The sequence below is a fragment of the Salmo salar genome, chromosome 06, assembly GCF_965601325.2.
Source record: "Salmo salar chromosome 06, fSalSal1, whole genome shotgun sequence".
NCBI lineage: Eukaryota > Metazoa > Chordata > Actinopteri > Salmoniformes > Salmonidae > Salmo > Salmo salar.
Window position 1 is genome coordinate 47,226,277 of NC_138296.1, and position 19,237 is coordinate 47,245,513.

The 19,237-nt window shown below is 45.7% G+C and overlaps 1 protein-coding gene across 6 annotated transcripts in view; it reads left to right on the forward strand.

Annotated features, from left to right (window-relative positions):
- The window catches only part of LOC106607413 (junction plakoglobin a), a 69,549-nt gene extending 52,539 nt beyond the window's left edge, over positions 1–17,010 (forward strand). For all 6 annotated transcript variants that reach the window (XM_045720621.2, XM_045720622.2, XM_082976691.1 and 3 more), the window contains 12 exons: positions 1,233–1,471; positions 2,979–3,180; positions 4,397–4,541; positions 4,803–4,906; positions 5,603–5,941; positions 9,463–9,615; positions 10,661–10,780; positions 10,970–11,120; positions 11,946–12,067; positions 13,309–13,351; positions 15,312–15,461; positions 15,797–17,010. In XM_045720621.2, the coding sequence (XP_045576577.2) occupies positions 1,233–1,471; positions 2,979–3,180; positions 4,397–4,541; positions 4,803–4,906; positions 5,603–5,941; positions 9,463–9,615; positions 10,661–10,780; positions 10,970–11,120; positions 11,946–12,067; positions 13,309–13,351; positions 15,312–15,448 (1,755 nt within the window). In that variant the 3' untranslated portion in view covers positions 15,449–15,461; positions 15,797–17,010. The remainder of the gene's footprint in view (positions 1–1,232; positions 1,472–2,978; positions 3,181–4,396; positions 4,542–4,802; positions 4,907–5,602; positions 5,942–9,462; positions 9,616–10,660; positions 10,781–10,969; positions 11,121–11,945; positions 12,068–13,308; positions 13,352–15,311; positions 15,462–15,796) is intronic.
- The last annotated feature ends 2,227 nt before the right edge of the window (positions 17,011–19,237 follow it).

Genomic DNA, 19,237 nt, shown 5'->3' on the forward strand with positions numbered 1-19,237 from the left:
CCAATCTCCATATTTTCAAGCATAGTGGTGGCTGCATCATGTTATGGGTATGCTTGTAATCGTTAAGGACTGGAGAGTTTTTCAGGATAAAAAATAAACAGAATGGCGCTAAGCACAGGCAAAATCCTAGAGTAAAACCTGGTTCAGTCTGCCTTCCACCAGACACTGGGAGATTAATTCACAGTTCATCAGGACAATAACCTAAAACACAAGGCCAAATATACACTGGAGTTGCTTACCAAGAAGACAGTGAATGTTCCTGAGTGGCCGAGTTATAGTTTTGACTTAAATCTATGGGAAGATCTGAAAATGGTTGTCTAGCAATGATCAACAACCAATTTGAGCTTGAAGAATTTTGAAAATAATAATGGGCAAATGTTGCACATTCCAGGTGTGGAAAGCTCTTAGAGACTTACCCAGAAAGACTCACAGCTATAACCGCTGCCAAAGGTGCTTCTAGAAAGTATGTAAATGAGATATTTCTGTATTTCATTTTCAAAAAATGTGCAAACATTTCTAAAAACATGTTTCCACTTTGTCATTAAGGGGTATTGTGTGTAAATAGGTGAGAAAAATGTTTATTTAATCAATGTTTAATTCAGGCTATAACACAACATAAGTCAAGGGGTATGAATATTTTCTGAAGGCACTGTATCTCTTGTACTATAGAAGTACCATTATGTCCTTAATAGTGACATTGACTCTGTCACTGTTGTGTGCTGTTCCTCCTCACACTTGAGCACCGTCCTACTGACTAGCATTGATCCAGTTCCATGCTTGACTAGCTCCTACCTCTCTGTGACTGTGGCTGTGCTTGTCAAGGTCGTGACTGAGCCAGTTAGATTGGACACAGATTAGGACTACCCCAGAAACAAATCCTCAATAGGTTTATATTGTCATTTAACATCATTTCAGCTGTCCTTAAAGGATTCAGTGTACAACATTGCTTGTGTTGAAGCCTAGTTCTGATTATGATTGAAAGTCATGGTGGACCCTAGTCCTTCTGTCTTCTACTCACAATTCAAGCTCAAGGCGTGGTCTGTTCCTGAATCTTGTTATCAGTGCCTATGTTCAATCAACCAATGAATTGCTGAAGTGCAACGTTTGAAATCAGCTATGCCTTAAAGCCATGACCCTAAAGAAATGTGCAGACCTAACAATGGGTCCCAACCCAATGCCACCATTTTGCATGCACAGAAATTCACAATTATGCATTGTCTCATTCCCCATAGGTGGTGGTCAACAAGGCGGCCATGATCGTGAACCAGCTGACGCGGAAAGAGGCGTCTCGCCGGGTGCTGATGCAGTCCCCCCAGATGGTGGCGGCAGTGGTGCGGGCCATGCAGAACACGGGAGACATGGAGACAGCCCGTTGTGCTGCCAGCGTCCTCCACAGCCTGTCCCACCAGAGAGAGGGCCTGCTCGCCATCTTCAAGTCCGGGGGCATCCCCGCCCTGGTCCGCATGCTCAGGTAGGAGAGGAGGGAGGGATTAGTGGGTGGATGGATGGATGTTGAGGGGTAGATGGGAGTGGATAGATGGAGGGGGGGAGGGAGGGAAGTATCGACAGATGTTTGGATAAATTGTTGGTAATGTGAAGGAGTAGGTATGGATGGATGGGTGGATAGAAGGATCGATAGATGTTTGGATACTTTTATGGTTAAAGTGGGGAATGGACTGGTTGGGGTGAATAGGCATGTATGTATGTATGTATGTATGTATGTATGTATGGATGGATGGATGGATGGATGGATGGATGGATGGAGGGAGGGAGGGAAGTATCGACAGATGTTTGGATAAATTGTTGGTAATGTGAAGGAGTAGGTATGGATGGATGGGTGGATAGAAGGATCGATAGATGTTTGGATACTTTTATGGTTAAAGTGGGGAATGGACTGGTTGGGGTGAATAGGCATGTATGTATGTATGTATGTATGTATGTATGTATGTATGTATGTATGTATGTATGTATGTATGGATGGATGGATGGATGGATGGATGGATGGATGAATAGATGGATGAATAGATGGATGAATAGATGGATGAATAGATGGATGAATAGATGGATGAATAGATGGATGGATGGTAATGGATTTATATTTTTATAGGCATTGTAGGTTGGTGGTTTGATTAGGAGTGAAGTAGTGAAAGATAGAGAGAGAAAAAGCAAGGGGGTGAAAGAGAGAAAAATATATACTCGTCAGATGAAATTCAATGTTAGAAATAAAGTGATTTAGGCACGCGCTGTTCTGGCCTGTCTCTGCATCTGCAATTGTGTACGTGCTGTGTGTACTAATTTGTGTGTGTGTGTGTGTGTGTTTGCATGTATGCAAGCATGTGCGTGTGTGTGTGCGTGCGTACATGCTTATGTGTGTGTATCCCCACCACCATGTCCACAACTGCCTGCAGGCTAAGATATTAGCATATCACATCATTACCCATCCGAAATGAGGTGTCATGCTGTGCTCATTAACTTGGCCAAACTGGTCTGCACATCATTTCAACCTGACCACCAGGCTCATTTTAACTTCACGATAAGTGGTGGCCATTTTTCATATTCATTTCTCATAGAGGTAGAGAGTCTCTTTATCTCGGTTCACACAGTATAAACCCTGTATAACAGTCTAGGAGGCATTAGACAGAAACTAAATCAAGACATTTAATTAATTCAGACACATAATTCAGATAAATACAAATGGAAAAACCTACCTGTACAAGACTGTCAAATAGGGACTTAGATGCAGATTCACGATAGAAAAATATGTGCTTTTTAATGATACAAAGAGCAGCAAGGGCATTTTTTTTTTAACAAATTCAAGCAAATTAAATTCAGAGGGAACTAATTGGGAAAAGAAAGGTCATGCTAATTTCTCTCATACCTCCCTCTCTTCCTCTGCTCTCCTCTGCCTCTCTCTTTTTCTCAACCTACTCTCCCTATTTCTCTCCCTCTCCCCTCCCTCCCCTCTCCTCTTCCCTCAGTTCTCCCATGGAGTCAGTGCTGTTCTATGCCATCACCACCCTCCACAACCTGCTACTGCATCAGGAGGGTGCCAAGATGGCGGTGCGCCTGGCCGACGGCCTGCAGAGGATGGTGCCCCTGCTGAAGAAGAGCAACCCCAAGTTCCTGGCCATCACCACTGACTGCCTGCAGCTGCTCTCCTACGGAAACCAGGAGAGCAAGGTGTGTGGTGGGGGGGAGTCTTTGTGGATAATGCTTGAGCCATCATATTTGGCATAGTAGTATTGGCACGGACTACCTGCATCTTCACTGCAGCCAGGGGACTGTGTGTGTGTGTGTGTGTGTGTGTGTTGTGGTGGTTAATTTCTTTACTATCAATTAAGGAGAGACAAACTTATCATACAAGTCAGAGTTATACTTCAACTAAATCTTTATTCACTTATTAGTAAGAGAGCAGGTCAATACAACACACACATATAAAGTGAATCGATTGAGTACTCTACGTTAATGATGACTGGTCGACGAATCACCCTCAGATGATTCGTTGAGAGCCCCGAGACAAAGGTACAAAGGTCTTTTATAGCCAAGATACACCCCCTTCAGTCTACATGACAAACAACAGATGTATGGAATGGGTTACAAGGTGAAGATTTGTATGAAAGATACTTATAATTCACAGCAGACAGTATCTGATTGTGTAGAGACCAGGGTCTGGCCCTGGAGTCATCTCTCCCTGGTACCTTATAGAACATAAACATTAACTCATGCTGTGGAATGCGGTATCACCCAAAAACATCGTAAATCTTCCAGAGGCCCATCCTCAGTAGAACACACACAGATGAGAGTTCTAACAACCCGTTATTCTGTTGCATTAAACAAAACAACCCTGTGATGCAATTACAGCATTATGACATAATCTTGCAATTTTACTCTCACAGTGTGTGTGTGTGTGTGTGTGTGTGTGTGTGTGTGTGTGTGTGTGTGTGTGTGTGTGTGTGTGTGTGTGTGTGTGTGTGTGTGTGTGTGTGTGTGTGTGTGGTTGCAGGTCTGGCACACTAAAAGGGATCACGCATAAGCGTGATCCCTTTTAGTGCCACCTGCAGCTGCACTGCAGGAGAGCAAGGGTGTATATGCACGTGATGTGTGTGTGTGTACATGCACACATACAAGCACTCACACACTGTACATGTCCTTACCACTGGCTGCTTGCAGCTGCATTGGTGCAGCAAATGTAAAACCCTGTATGGTGTTAGTAATGTACCCTCTATTACATCAGTAATATGATGAACATTAAGTGAATATAATTAAATCAAATACACATACTGCTATTATTACTCTAACAATCATATGTGAGACAATTCATAATGTAATGTAATGTCCAAACTCTGTAACGAAATTTAATTGTATATGACAGTGTTTTCATTGTTATTCCTCTCAGCTTATCATCCTAGCTAATGGGGGCCCTGAGGGGCTGGTCTTCATCATGAGGAACTATAATTATGAGAAACTGCTGTGGACCACCAGCCGTGTGCTTAAAGTTCTCTCAGTGTGCCCTAGCAACAAGCCCGCCATAGTGGAAGCTGGTGAGTGAGTGAGTGTGTGTGTGTGTGTGTGTGTGTGTGTGTGTGTGTGTGTGTGTGTGTGTGTGTGTGTGTGTGTGTGTGTGTGTGTGTGTGTGTGTGTGTGTGTGTGTGTGTGTGTGTGTGTGTGTGTGTGTGTGTGTGTTTTTGGGGAGGGTGTGTGTTATGTGTGTGTTCGTACATATGTGTGTGTCTGTGCGTGTGTTTGTTATCTCATCCTTACCATAAAAGAGCCATTTAACCTTCCCTCTCTCATCCTTCCAGGGGGCATGCAAGCCCTGGGACAGCACCTGACTGGCTCCAGCCAGCGCCTCACACAGAACTGCCTCTGGACCCTGAGGAACCTGTCTGATGCTGCCACTAAACAGGTAAGAGGTCAGGAGTCCATTTTGAATCCGCAGAGACCGTACCATAGAGTAATACAGAGATAGTACAGAGTTTATAAAGACCAATGACTATATATATATGAATGAACAAAGCCATCGATCACGTGACAGTATCTATTCCTATGTGAAGACTCTATAGTGCATTGAAGCCAAATTAAGTCGGTTAAGATTGCGCCTCATGGAGATGTAACATGCACAGTTTGAGCTAATTCAGGAAGTGACGTTGCAGGCTAGCTCCGTGCTGCCCGCTTTCATTGAGTAATTCAAGTTGAAGGCCGACCAGGGTACGGCAGGCTGCCGTTCGCAAACTAAATTCTTCTGCGATTTTAAAATAATCGGTTCAAGGACATACTGTACATCTGGTGTGTTAGAAAAACAATTATTGGTACCATGATTGTCTTCAAAACATGTATTTATTTATATGAAGACGGACCACAAAGATTGACATTTTTCCATTCTCTATAATGGGAGATCCTGTTTTCTCCCGCGATCGGCCTTGAACTTCTGTGGCTTCAATGAGGCAGTCGTTCTCCCCTGTTAAAGACAGTACCATCGAGTTCCACAGAGACAGTAACATAGTTGGAGTTCTACATTAAAACATATAATGAACAAACAAAGACAAATATAGAATTCTCAATCCCCGCCTCTCTTCCTACCTCCCCCGTTCTCTGTCTGTAGGAGGGTCTGGACGGCCTGCTGCAGGTGTTAGTGGGACAGCTGGGTTCGGACGATGTCAACATGCTAACGTGCGCCACAGGGATCCTGTCCAACCTCACCTGCAACAACTCCCGCAACAAGGCCCTGGTCACGCAGTGCGGCGGCGTTGAGGCGCTCATCCACGCCGTGCTGCGGGCCGGAGAAAAGGAGGACGTGGCCGAGCCCGCCGTCTGCGCCCTGCGCCACCTGACGTCACGCCACCAGGACGCCGAGCTGGCCCAGAATGCTGTGCGGCTGCATTATGGTATTCCTGCCATTGTCAAGCTGCTGGGGCAGCCCCACTACTGGCCTGTGGTGAAGGTGAGGGGGGAGATAGTTGGTTGGGGAGGGGATGGGAGTGGGAATGAGCTGAGAAAAAGGTATACTGTGCTTTTTTTGTCTGGCTCGTTGTTTTGTCTGGCTGGAAGCTCAATTACTGAACTTTGGTTAAGTTGAAGGTGAAGGGTCAAAGAGTTTGCAGGCTGGTTGTGGTTGTTTTGTCTGGCTTGAGTGTTCAGTTGTTTTGTTTGGTTGGCTGCTTTGTCTTTGTGATTCTTTTGTTTACCTAAATAACTGGTTGTGGTCCATCCATTTGTCTACGTGTCTATATCCAGCAGCTGAAGTCAGTCTTCAATGATTCCTTATTTAACGGGCGCTTGAGTGAGGTTAAAATCATTGCATACAGCCACCACTCATTGTCCCCTTATTTGCAATGTATGATGCACTGTACATATTAATGCATTTTCTTTGAGGCTTTAATTGGAAACAACATGGCTGTACTATATAGGGCTCTATTTAATTTGCATTGCGGAAGTTCAGCTTTACAGCGTGGTTGAATGTTTAGTGGAGACTTTATTCATAGTGAACACTGCATATGTCGGCCCAATCGGAAATGTCCTCAACATTTCTATTGCGGAATCCGTAACACTTCAGCATAGAGATCGACTAGAGCCCTTCATTTAGTTGGAAGTGTCGTTTGAAAATTGTAGTACTTTAATGAAGAATTACTTTTCAATTAAAGCAGGTCAGAGGGAATATTTTGGAGAGAGTGAGACCTGCATAGGGGATGAACTTGTTCACGATGCGAGATGTAGTGCAGGCAGGGTTCTGGGCTGTACCCCGAGGCAGGGCACAGGACGTGCCTCCCATAATCCTGCTGGGACAACACCCGCTGGCTCCCACTGTCACCTCTCTGGCTTTTTGTTTTTGTTTTTGGAGAAAACGATGGAGGGAGGGAGGGAAAATACACAAAGATAGAGAGAGAGAGAGAGAGAGAGAGAGAGAGAGAGAGAGATGCAGTATGTGTCACACAACAATGTCACTGTGAAACAAGGATAACATCATCTGGGATTTGCAAGGCCGTCGCTGTCATTTTTTTTGTTGCAATGAAAACAAGATTGGTTGGATTTTTCTCTGAATCCAGTGGCTACCTTATGCGTTTATATCAATGTGTTATTGTTTCATCAGGGAATAATGCACACCCATCTTTGACAGCAGGTAGATTTAAGGATAGCAAGTTAGTTACATGCTCAACTTGCCAGAATAATCAAATGAAGTAAATCATGCTAAGATGTCAGCCTAGTATGAGGGTAAACCAATATCTAGCATTATTGTCTATGCTATTGATATACAGTAGATATATTAAGGTGATAGTAGGCATAACAGTAATATCAATAGTAATACAGTATAGCAATAGTTGGATACCAGTAATAGTAATATCAATGGTACATTATCATTGTTTTAAAAATACCACCTACCAATTAATGTCATCTTTGCTTTATGATTGGTAGTTTTCCTCTCATATGATCTAGACAGTTAACTAGTATGATAAGGAAGGTGAGGTTCCCTTCCCCCTCCAACCCCGTGCTTCAGTGTCTGATTGGTTTCGAGATGCTCCTCTGATTCGCTCCCAGCAAGCAGCATCCGTGAAGCACGCTTCAATTCATGCCAATCGGATCAGAACCCTTGAGTGTGCTTGTGTGTCTTGCTGTCCTGCTCTGTTCCCATGGGCACTGGTCCACAAGAATGGCCCTTTATTTTTACCCCGATGTGCACTAGCCTCTCTGTGTGTCGCGGTTGTGTCCCAATAGTCCATCGAGGTGTTCTTTCTTTGTGTCCTTTCCTTCAATTCTGATCTGAAAGTATTTGATGAGTGAGTGAAAGCACTATGGTAGGCAGCCATCTAGTATTTTCTACCCGTCATTGGTCTTAAAGGAAAGAGGAAAGCAATCCATTTAAGAGTATTTGTACTCTCTGTGTGTGCATGTAGGCCTATGCATGTACACTTGACAAGTGGCCATGTGTGTCTTCGTGACTCCAGTGACACATCTCCCCCATCTGTAGCACCAGGTAAACATGGACGTCTCTCGTCCTCTGCGCCAAGTGAAAGGAAGGTGCTGTGGTTTTCTAAGGCCTGTTGGTAGCCAGCTATCCATGTATTGGCACCTTGTTCCCGATTACTTGACCATGTATACAACACTTCCCATTTGGGGGATATTAGGCTTTTTGAGTTCATTAGCTCTGATTGACTAGTATTTAGTTCCCCCACACACACCACACACACACACACACACACACACACACACACACACACACACACACACACACACACACACACACACACACACACACACACACACACACACACACACACACAGCTAGCTCCCTCACACACACACTGCTCTCTCCATAACACACACACACTCCTCTATCTCTGCCTCCTTCTGCACTACGTCAGCCAGAAGGTCTCTCTGCACCAAACTGTGCCTAATCACTCATTTACGCCTTCTGAATTTAAATCTCATACTGTGGCGGAGTGTGTGTGTGTGTGTGTGTGGTGTGTGTGTGTGTGTGTGTGTGTGTGTGTGTGTGTGTGTGTGTGTGTGTGTGTGTGTGTGTGTGTGTGTGTGTGTGTGTGTGTGTGTGTGTGTTTGTCCAAACCCATATGGATAAGCAGAGAGAGCCATATAAATATTTACCTGGGAATGCTGGGATGCACTCGTGTGTATGTTCATCTGTGACTGCGTACACATACATGGCTGTGCCTAAGCGGGATTTAATAATTCATTTACAGTCTGAATTAGCCAATCGTTCCGCCGTGTCCCTCCCTCTCTCTCTCTCTCTCTCTCTCTCTCTCTCTCTCTCTCTCTCTCTCTCTCTCTCTCTCTCTCTCTCAGTGCGGTACGGAGGCAGACGCTACAAGCCATGCCTGAATTTTCCTCCTGATCTGCACTCCTCATTGACAGACAGCAGGAAATGTTTATGTGTGCTCGTGTTTGCGCGTGCGTGCGTGTGCATGTGTGTGTGTGGAGAATTAGGCAACCCGATCTCCATCACAGCACACACCAGTGGAGGATTCTCAATCCAGCCGGAGCTCTTTTAATAAAGGGGATATTGTTATTTAATGATGTGAAATGAATGATGTGGTTTTTAATAGGGGACTTTATATAAGATGTTACTGGCCCCTGTTGGGGCTAGGGGTCGGGGTATGTGAAATGGGAGGAAACATCAGAGGACAGGGCAGGGTTATGGTAAGCCAGACCATCCTTTCAGGAGATGGCATCTCACGTTCTGTTAAATGTGACTGCAGTTACATTGCCGCAGCTTGCATCGCTTGCACAGTCGCACATATAGGTGTATATCTTATGCGTTCTTTCACATGAGCGCCACACTGCACTGCCAAGTCCTTAATAGATGTGTACTGTATGCTTTCATACATGCACTCTCAGAATCATGCAGTATATCATGTATTTGTGTATAAGGTATTGTAGCAGTAACAGAGATTATATTGATGATTTTTCCATACAGCTACGTTCAACCCGCCTCCCCTCTCTTTCCCATAGGCCACGGTTGGTCTGATCCGTAACCTGGCCCTGTGCCCAGTCAATCAGGCCCCACTGAGGGATGCTGGAGCCATCCCCCGATTGGTCAACCTGCTGCTGAAGGCTCACCAGGACACCCAGAGACACGCCTCCAGTTCTCAGCAGACGTACCAGGTCAGTCACGACACCATTCAACACAAAAGACTCACTATCACAGGAATGACACTGTCATAATCCATAATGATAGAAGTTATGTCACCTTCACCACAAATATGCAAGTCACTCACAGTTACAGCACTTATACAGAGGGAGTCGCCTCCTTTGCAACCCACGTACCACGGATGAATCCACTCCATTACATGCTAGCCATATCACACAATCACCTCAGCCAAATACAGAATTCAAATACACAGAAGCACTCAAGGCAAACATTCTTTCAACACTTCTGCACATCAAATCACACAAATTCCAAGACTGCATTCTCTGTGTTTGAAACAGTTCCTCACACGATAAAACAAGTAGGTTGTATTTCAGACTCAGTAAAGGGGTGCAATGCGTCACACAGGGTCCCTGCTGGATAGTCCAGTGGTCAACACCATGCCACAGCTCCAGCACACGCCCCGTTCCAGACCTCTCCAACCCGGTTTAGGCCAGATGGCCTATAGGGAGACCCAGTGACAGAGATCCATTTCAGTCCACTGGCCCACTTTGAACTCTGAGCTGCACAACAAGACTCACACGCATAGACAGAGAGCTGTGGTTTGAGGGAAAATAGGAAATGTAGGCGAAGTTTGTGAGAGACAACCAGGGAGTTTTTCACTGATTCTCAGCAGACGGTTGCAGACATATGCTCCCACCTGTTTCGGGTTTTCACCTGTCAGCTTTTTCCGGCAAGCCAAAAAGGATTACTAAGCACAACAGGCCCATTCCCCTTGCTCGTTGTCTGTAAATGGTTTACTTAAACATGAGGCAGGATACATACACGCCAATACACCCTCTCAAGTCTATTAATCATTTTACAGGGTGTTGAAGTGAGTGTCAAAGTGAATGGTGCCCAGCTGTTGTATTGTTAAGATTGTCAAACCAGCTTACGTGAAGTAGATCAGACACACACACACACACACACACACACACACACACACACACACACACACACACACACACACACACACACACACACACACACACTTCCTAAATCTCTTCCCCACTCTCTTCCCAGGATGGTGTTCGTATGGAGGAGATAGTGGAGGGCTGTACAGGAGCCCTGCACATCCTGGCCAGAGACCCCGTCAACAGGGGAGAGATCGCCAGCATGCAGACCATCCCACTCTTTGTACAGGTTAATGTCTAGTACACCAAACTCTCAGTTGGTGTTGTATGCACTCGTGTGAGAGAGAGAGAGAGAGAGAGAGAGAGAGAACGTGGGAAAGAGAGTGAAAATAAGTGAGCGTGTGTGTGTACTTGTGAGTTTTGGTGTATTTCAGCAGATGTGTCTGAGCTCTCCCTTCCTCTCTCCATCCGTCCGTAGCTGTTGTACTCGTACGTGGAGAATGTGAAGCGCGTGTCTGCGGGGGTGCTGTGTGAGCTGGCCCTGGACAAGCAGTCTGCGGAGATGATCGACGCAGAGGGAGCCTCCGCCCCGCTCATGGAGCTGCTGCACTCCAGCAACGAGGGCATCGGTCAGTCTCGTCATAAGCAGCAGCTTACGCTTTAGTGGATTCTATATAGCACTTGGACTCTTGGACTTTCAACAAACAATCAAATGTATCTTCTTTAAAGACTTGGGCTTTCAAAACAGTCCCATATACTGTACATACAAATAGACACACACACACACATGACACTCCTACACTCTTAGAAAAAAAGGTGCTATCCAGAACCTAAAAGGGTTCTTCAGCTGTCCCCATAGGAGAACCCTTTGTAGAACCTTTTTTGGTACTGGGTAGAACCCTTTTGAAATCCATGTAGAACCCTTTCCACAGAGGGTTCTACATGGAACCAAAAAGGGTTCTACCGGGAACCAAAAAGGGTTCTACTATGGGGACAAACAAAGAATCCTTTTGGTAAACCTTTTTTCGAAGTGTACACACAAGTCTTCACAAACAAACACACCATAAGCCACACTTTATTTTATCTCTCTCTCTCTCTTTCTCTCGCTCTCTCTCTCTCTCACAAGCATATGCACACAGACCTCTTACAAACAAATATGACCTCTTTCTCTATCTCTCCCTGGGCTCTCTCCATCTCCTTTTAATAATGTGTGCTGACTAATCAAACATGACTCTCTGTCTCTTTAAATTTCTCTATATCTCTGCCTCCCACCTCTCTCTGCCCATCTCACTTTCTCAATGTTTCTCAATGTACCCGATTAGCATTTTGAGTACTCATCATAACTGTCATAGCATAGAGGCAATGACAAACAACCTCTTGATATCTCTTCCTTATTCTCTCCCTCTTTCCCCCACTCCCTCTTTCCATGTCTCTCCCGGACCTCTCCCTCACAGCCACCTATGCGGCAGCCGTTCTCTTCCGTATCTCGGAGGACAAGAGTTCTGACTACAGGAAGCGTGTGTCCGTGGAGCTCACCCACTCACTCTTCAAACACGACCCTGCGGCCTGGGAGATGGTAAGCCTCTGCCTCTGACGCCGCCTATAGCCTGGGAGATGGTAAGCCTCTGCCTCTGACGCCGCCTATAGCCTGGGAGATGGTAAGCCTCTGCCTCTGACGCCGCCTATAGCCTGGGAGATGGTAAGCCTCTGCCTCTGACGCCGCCTATAGCCTGGGAGATGGTAAGCCTCTGCCTCTGACGCCGCCTATAGCCTGGGAGATGGTAAGCCTCTGCCTCTGACGCCGCCTATAGCCTGGGAGATGGTAAGTCTCTGCCTCTGACGCCGCCTATAGCCTGGGAGATGGTAAGCCTCTGCCTCTGACGCCGCCTATAGCCTGGGAGATGGTAAGTCTCTGCCTCTGACGCCGCCTATAGCCTGGGAGATGGTAAGCCTCTGCCTCTGACGCCGCCTATAGCCTGGGAGATGGTAAGTCTCTGCCTCTGACGCCGCCTATAGCCTGGGAGATGGTAAGCCTCTGCCTCTGACGCCGCCTATAGCCTGGGAGATGGTAAGCCTCTGCCTCTGACGCCGCCTATAGCCTGGGAGCGATCAGTACAGGGATCAGTAGTGGCTGGCCCTGTTTGAACACCTTTAAGTTTCATCTCCTTTGTCTTTAGGGGCTTGACTGGCCTCCACCCTTGGATTGCTTTAAACCAATCCAATATTTCTCAGGTCAGTCATTGCTTCAGGGAAGAACTGTAGCAAATTCAAAATACACACCACACCACAACACAGTCGATACCACTCAGTAATCAATCTGTATGTTTACCTTCCATGCTTGCATTACTATAAGAAAGAATCCCCGACAACTAACTCTATCTAGTGTTTGTACATGATTTCAAAACCTGCATGCCTACTACGCTAAGTATCTCCGAGCCCCACACATCGCCACAGGCTCCAAAAGCTCATTGGATAATTACCACTATCGAGGCTCACCGATTGGATTAGTGGCAGATCTGGCCCAGATGTTAATCAATCACATCGAGCCGGGAACCTGCTGACTCATCAGGTTGTCAAGGGGAAAGGAGACAGGGAGGCCCAAAGCAAACAGGTCTACTGTTTACACTACATCCGCCATGAGGATGTATCGAATTCCAAAGGGATAGATTTACTGACTGAGCATCGTTGGCACCAGGTATAAAGTCACTGTCTACCTCTGTTGTTTTTTTAGAAGGGGATCGGTGAAAGTATAGTGTTTTGAAGTTAGAATGGTACAGATTTACATTAATATTTCTCAATCTCTCTCTTTCTCTCCAGGCCCACAATGCTGTACCCATGCAAGCTGCGTACTTGGCAGATGGTGAGTGTGGACAGTCCAATCGTACAATACACCAATGTACACAACTATTGTATACTATGCTAGATTATAAACCAGGTGGTTCAAGCCTTGAATGCTGATTGACTGAAAGCTGTGGTATATCAGACTGTATACCATGGGTATAACCATGGGCGTTTGCGGTATATGGCCAATACACCACGGCTAAGGTCTGTATCCAGGCACTCTGCGTTGCATCGTCCGTAAGAACAGCCCTTCGCCATGGTACATCAGCCACATACCACACCTCCTCAGGCCTTAATGCTTAATTATACTACTGCAACGAACATCTTACATTACACTACTTCCTTTCACCAAAAAAAAGGCAAGAGCGAGATAGATCACAGACCAGAAGACAGAGAGGCAGAGATGGATTGACACACACGGATTGAAATGGATTGACACCACACACACACACACACACACACACACACACACACACACACACACACACACACACACACACACACACACACACACACACACACACACACACACACACACACACACACACACCAGAGTCAGACCTCATTTAGGTTAAGTGCCACTTGATTGGTTTCCTGTTAGTGGCTGTGACGAGTGACAGTGGACTGTGTGTGCCAGAGGGTGATCATTAAATCAACGTGCAAGCAATGTCACAGCAAAGTCTGCCCTCATCTCACTAGTCACGCACACACACAAACACGTACTTGAACATGATTGGGGGGGGAAGAAAAACAAATAATTGAGTTTCTCTCTCATAGACACGCGTACACATACACACATACACAGTAGTGAGCATCAGAGAAGAGGAGGAAATCCAGAGACACGTGTCTATAGAAAGCCGGAGCCAGGTCTTGTCCTTTTCCCGTCAGCAGTCCATCAGACCCCAGGGAGTGTGGGGGACCCCTGCTGTTTATACAATGCACTCGGCCCCCTGGCCACACTGCGGAGGGTGTGGGTGTGTGTGTGTGCGTGCATTCATGTCCATTCATGTGTGTTCACGTGTGTGTGTTTCTCTCTGATGTGTCTGCTCCCTCCATGCCCTGGAGAGGGGGGAGGGTGACAGGGGGGTGGTAAGGGAGGGAGGAGGGGTGTTGTCAGCTGGGATGGAATTAAATTCACAGAGGTATCTATCTATTTCCCCTCTGGTCACATTTCCATGTCATTTACATTTCCATTAACTGGCCATCTATCATCGTCAAGCGATCTCCCGCACTCTATCCCGCTCTCTCTCTCACACACACACACACACGCTGCTGAGTTGACACACACTTTCTCTTTTCCACTGCTCGGCTAATGCTTCCTCCCTCCTTCCTGTGATTGCGTAACTTCTCCTCTATAGAAAACACTGGCACTCTCCCTGTCTCTCTCTATCTGGTGAATTTATCTTTTGTTTTTTCCCCTAGCTCTATCGGTCACTACTTTATCTCTTTGCAGTCATGCGGCGTCTTTCTCTAGCTAAGCTTAGGTCTCTGTCATATGTCCTAGTTGTGAATCTCCACTCTGTCTTCCTCTCCTCGCGTCCATCCCTCTCTCTGCATACAGTAAATCCTCCTCATCTCAATATCTTTAATTATAATTCTGAACTCTATCCCTCATATATCCCCCAGTGTGTGAATATGCGTGCGTGTGCGTGTGCGGTGCGTGGTACATCAGTCACCATCCGTCCTTTCGCTGCTGACGCTTAATCCATATCGCAGTGCTCACATTATTAAACAGGGTATGAAATAGCATTAATGGAATAGAATAGAGGTGAAGGTGAAGAGATTGTTATTCCTGTTCTTCTTTCCATCCGTCACAGGAAAACGTCTGCTGATGGGAGCAAAGCCCCTTTCTGACTGCCTGTCTAATAATTTGGATGCTTGCACACTGTCAGTCAATGTCAATACACCAGATGAGCTTGCCTCTCTGTTGGCCTGTGAATTCTATATGTCTCTCATCTCTCTCTCCCTCCTTTCCTCAGAGCTGGATGGAGGCTACCCCCCCTACATCTACTCTGACCTGGGCGTGGACGGGATGCCACTGGAAGCAGAGATGCATGAGCAGTACATGCCTGAGATGGCCTATGATCCCCGACAGGCCTACCCAGAGCCCCTCTAACACACAGTGCAAGGTCAGTGATATAGATGCATACTCACACACACACACACACACACACACACACACACACACACACACACACACACACACACACACACACACACACACACACACACACAGCTACACAGCGCTCCTCTAATGCACAGACTCAGCCCGTACGTTCCCCAGCACACACATACACACAAACACACACGCCCAGAATGGCTGTAAAACACAGACAGCTCAGCTCTGTAGTTACATAGTCAATTGCATAGTACACATATGAATAACTCAACATACCATAATTGCAACATTTTAAGACCACATGAAACATGACTTATGTCTAAATAACTGCCTCTTCCATTGAAGGCACAAAATGGAAGGAGTGAAAATGGCATGAACACCATGGAGGGACAGCTGAACGAGGATTTCACAAAGGGAAACTCCTATTTCATGGGGAGACATTGGCCAATCAGGGGCTGTTGTCAGAAAACACAAGAAAAATAAATTTAAAAAAACAATAACAAGAATTTAGTGTTCCTCAAAATGAAAAGTTGCTTTGTTACAGTTAATGTGGAGGGAAATTGAAATGTAACTTTTAGATGCTGTGTTGGTTGTAGACGTTTCCTTGCATATTTACCTTGCACATTATTTTACATTTTCGTCATGTGTATACTTTACATGGCGGTATGCAGAGCCACATACAGTAGTCCTCAACAATAACCAGTAACATTGAGTTCAGACAAGAAATCCTATTCGTCACGTTATGAGACCGGTGGCTAATTGGAACAGCAGCAGTGCTGCCTATAACTGTCTATCCCCCCAGCCCAGTCCATGATCCAGACTGCTGCTGGGTCTGAGGTTCCAAGACAAGCACCCTCTCCCTCCAAGGTTTGTCCACAACCACTCTCTCCAAGTCGAGTGGTCTCCCAAGCACACTAAACCACAAGTTCAGCTGGTGCGGTTGGTTCACCTCTGTTCCTGTGGACCGGTCTTGCTCACCAACAGTTACAGACACTCAACTGACACAATATACATATGTATCGTGGACTAATACATTGTGCTTCAACATAAAACGTGTGTACGATCCAAAACGTCATGTCTGGCAGGCCCGCGCCCTTTTACAGCTACTGCAACTGACGTTTCCACGCAGTATGTGCGTTGTTATGGAAGATGTGTTTTTTTTCTGTCTTGATTTTTGGGGGGTTGGGGAGGACGATGGGAGTGTGTTTTACCGAGGTAAGAGGCAGGGGAAGTATGCCAAAGAGATTTATTTTGTGACGATGATAATCATATAGCTTTCTGTTTCTTTTCTATTTCGATTGGGTGGGGGTTGTGTGGGGGGAAGCCGTAATTGTGATCCTGTTGTTTGTAGAGTGTGTGTTCCATAGCAACCCCGCTGCACATTCCTACCTTCCAAACGATCGAAAAGGCAAAGAGAAACGAGGGATGATAGAAGGATGATGTTGATAAGAGATGAGTGTACCATATGAATGAAGGGGAAATTAACACTATGAATATGCATTTTTACAGAACATTTTTAGTTTGAAACTTTTTTTCAAATAAACAAACTATATTAACTAGCCTGTCTCCTGTGTATTTGTATGGCTAATTGGATCTTATTTAGCCTTGAGGTCATTATTGCTCACTGTCAGTCAAGCAAGGCCCGAACTCCAGCCTTTAAAACCACTGCAGGCTGGCGGTGAAGAATCCAAAGGAAACTCTGTCTCACAGCGCCCCCATGTGTCCCTAAGAGGCAGGAAATCTGCTCTCACAGTACCACATTCGAGTTTCAAATAGTAATAACAACCCAAAGCTTATGATAAATATACTGATAACTAACCCTTATTCATCTGTGCATGTAACAGAGGGAGATCGTACCGGATAAACTCACCCACAGCTTCAAACGGCGCCATTGAATCGGATCCGGGTTACGGCTCCAATGTAACCGCCATTACTGTGATGCCAAGTGAGCCATAAAAAAGAGAGAAGTATGAAATAAAGTGTATAAAGAGAAGGTAGAGATTCAGCATTGATTATAGGGATAGGGTTTCTGGGATAACATAAGAGAAAGGAGGCAGTCAGTGGGGGTTGTGTGGGGGCTGTGTCCCGACTTCATACAGTATAGGCCTACTGCCACCAAGTGACTGTTGTGGTAATTTACTGGGCAGGATGTCTGACGTTTCCATATCAAATCAAATCAAATTGTATTTGTCACATGCGCCGAATACAACAGGTGTAGACTTTACAGTGAAATGCTTACTTACAAGCCCTTAACCAACAATGCAGTTTTAAGAAAATACCTATAACAAAATGTTTTTTTTTTAAGTAAGAGATAAGAATAATAATTAAAGAGTAGCAGTAAATAACAATATCGGGGCTATTTACAGGGGGTACCGGTAATTGAGGTAATATGTACATGTAGGTAGAGTTATTAAAGTGACCATGCATAGATAATAACAGAGAGTAGCAGCAGCACAGAAGGGGGGGATGCAAATAGTCTGGGTAGCCATTTGATTAGCTGTTCGGGAGTCTTATGGCTTGGGGGTAGAAGCTGTTTAGAAGCCTCTTGGACCTAGACTTGGTGCTCCAGTACAGCTTGTCGTGCGGTAGCAGAGAGAGCAGTCTCTGACTAGAGTGGCTGTAGTCTTTGACAATTTTTAGGACCTTCCTCTGACACCACCTGTTATAGAGGTCCTGGATGTCAGGAAGCTTGGCCCCGGTGATGTACTGGGCCGTACCCACTACTCTCTGTAGTGCCTTGCGGTTGGAGGCCGAACAGTTGCCATACCAGGCAGTGATGCAACCCGTCACGATGCTCTCGATGGTAAAATCTTTTGAGGGTCTAAGGACCCATACCAAATCTTTTCAGCCTCCTGAGCGGGAATAGGTTTTGTCGTGCCCTTTTCATGACTCTCTTGGTGTGCTTGGACCATGTTAGTTAGTTGGTGATGTGGACGCCAAGGAACTTGAAGCTCTCAACCTGCTCCACTACAGCCCTGTCGATGAGAATGGGGGCGTTGCTCCGTCCTTCTTTTCCTGTAGTCCACGATCATCTCCTTTGTCTAGATCACATTGAGGGAGAGGTTGTTGTCCTTGCACCGCACTGTCAGGTCTCTGACCTCCTCCCCAAAGGCTGTCTCATCGTTGTCAGTGATCAGGCCTACCACTGTTGTGTCATCAGCAAACTTAATGATGGTGTTGGAGTCGTGCCTGGCCGTGCAGTCATGAGTGAACAGGGAGTACAGCAGGGGACTGAGCACGCACCCCTGAGGGGCCCCCATGTTGAGGATAATTGTGGCGAATGTGTTCTTACCTACCCTTACCACATGGGGGCGGCCCTTCAGGAAGTCCAGGATCCAGTTGTAGTCCTTAGCTTAGTGATGAGCTTTGAGGGCACTACGGTGTTGAACGCTGAGCTGTAGTCAATGACTAGCATTCTCACATACAGTTGAAGTCGGAAGTTTACATACACTTAGGTTGGAGTCATTAAAACTTGTTTTTCAACCACTCCACAAATTTCTTGTTAACAAACTATAGTTTTGGCAAGTCAACCGACTGTGCATGACACAAGTAATTTTTCCAACAATTGTTTACAGACAGATTATTTCACTTATAATTCACTGTATCACAATTCCAGTGGGTCAGAAGTTTACATACATTAAGTTGACTGTGCCTTTAAACAGCTTGGAAAATCCCAGAAAATTATGTCATGTCTTTAGAAGCTTCTGATAGGCTAATTGACATCATTTGAGTCAATTGGAGGTGTACCTGTGGATGTATTTCAAGGCCTACCTTCAAACTCAGTGC